Genomic DNA, 742 nt, shown 5'->3' with positions numbered 1-742 from the left:
AAAGGGTTCTCAGCCCTTGGAATGGGCTGCCCAGGGAGGGGGTTGAGGCCCCATCCCTGGAGGTGTTCAAAAGCCGGGTTGATGTGGTGCTGGGAGGTCTGGTTTAGTGATGATGCTCCTTGTTTGTTGTGTAGGTGTCTATTTTTGTCAAAGTTCGGTTGACGGTTGGAAGATGATCTTGAAGGTCCCTTCCAACCTAGAAGATTCTGTGATTCTGTGATTCTGCCCCACAGGGATGCCCCGGGGAGCCGGGCGTTTGGGGCCGGGGCACCTGAGGGCCACCTGAATGGAGCACCCCACGGCGCCGCCGGCCGTCGACGTGGACAAGGGCTTGGCCATGGCCTTCGTGGTGCTCCTGGGCCTCTTCCTGCTGGCCATGATGGTGCGCTGCGCCAAGCTCATCGTGGACCCCTACAGCGCCATCCCCACCTCCACCTGGGAAGAGGAGCAGATCAACTGAGCCGGGGACAGACACCCCCCCGGGGACCCCCAGCACCCTCAGGGGACTTCCACAGGGTGCTCCAGGGCACCCCAGGGCCCACCCCAGCACCCTCAGAGCCACCCCTGAGCCCCCCCTAGGACCCTCAGAGCCCCTCAAGGCCCCCCAGCCCCCTCAGAGCTCCCCATTGGCCCCCAGACACCTTTCAGGACCCTCAGAGCCCCCCAAAACCCCCAGCACCCTGAGAGCTCCCCAACACCCCCTCAGGGCCCCCCAGCACCCTCAGAGGCACCCATCGCCCCC

At 64.4% G+C, this 742-nt stretch overlaps 1 protein-coding gene across 1 annotated transcript in view; it reads left to right on the top strand.

Moving 5' to 3' along the window:
- The first annotated feature begins 286 nt into the window (after positions 1 to 286).
- Positions 287 to 742, top strand: part of LOC106899148 (histone-lysine N-methyltransferase SETDB1-like) — a 13,916-nt gene continuing 13,460 nt past the window's right edge. Inside the window, exon 1 of the mRNA XM_014960831.1 lies at positions 287 to 447. Coding sequence (XP_014816317.1) covers positions 287 to 447 — 161 coding nt within the window. The remainder of the gene's footprint in view (positions 448 to 742) is intronic.

The sequence above is a fragment of the Calidris pugnax genome, unplaced genomic scaffold, assembly GCF_001431845.1.
Source record: "Calidris pugnax isolate Ruff unplaced genomic scaffold, ASM143184v1 scaffold469, whole genome shotgun sequence".
In the NCBI taxonomy this organism is placed as follows: Eukaryota; Metazoa; Chordata; class Aves; order Charadriiformes; family Scolopacidae; genus Calidris; species Calidris pugnax.
The sequence above is the reverse complement of the archived record's forward strand: the minus strand, read 5'-3'. Positions and strand labels throughout refer to the sequence as shown.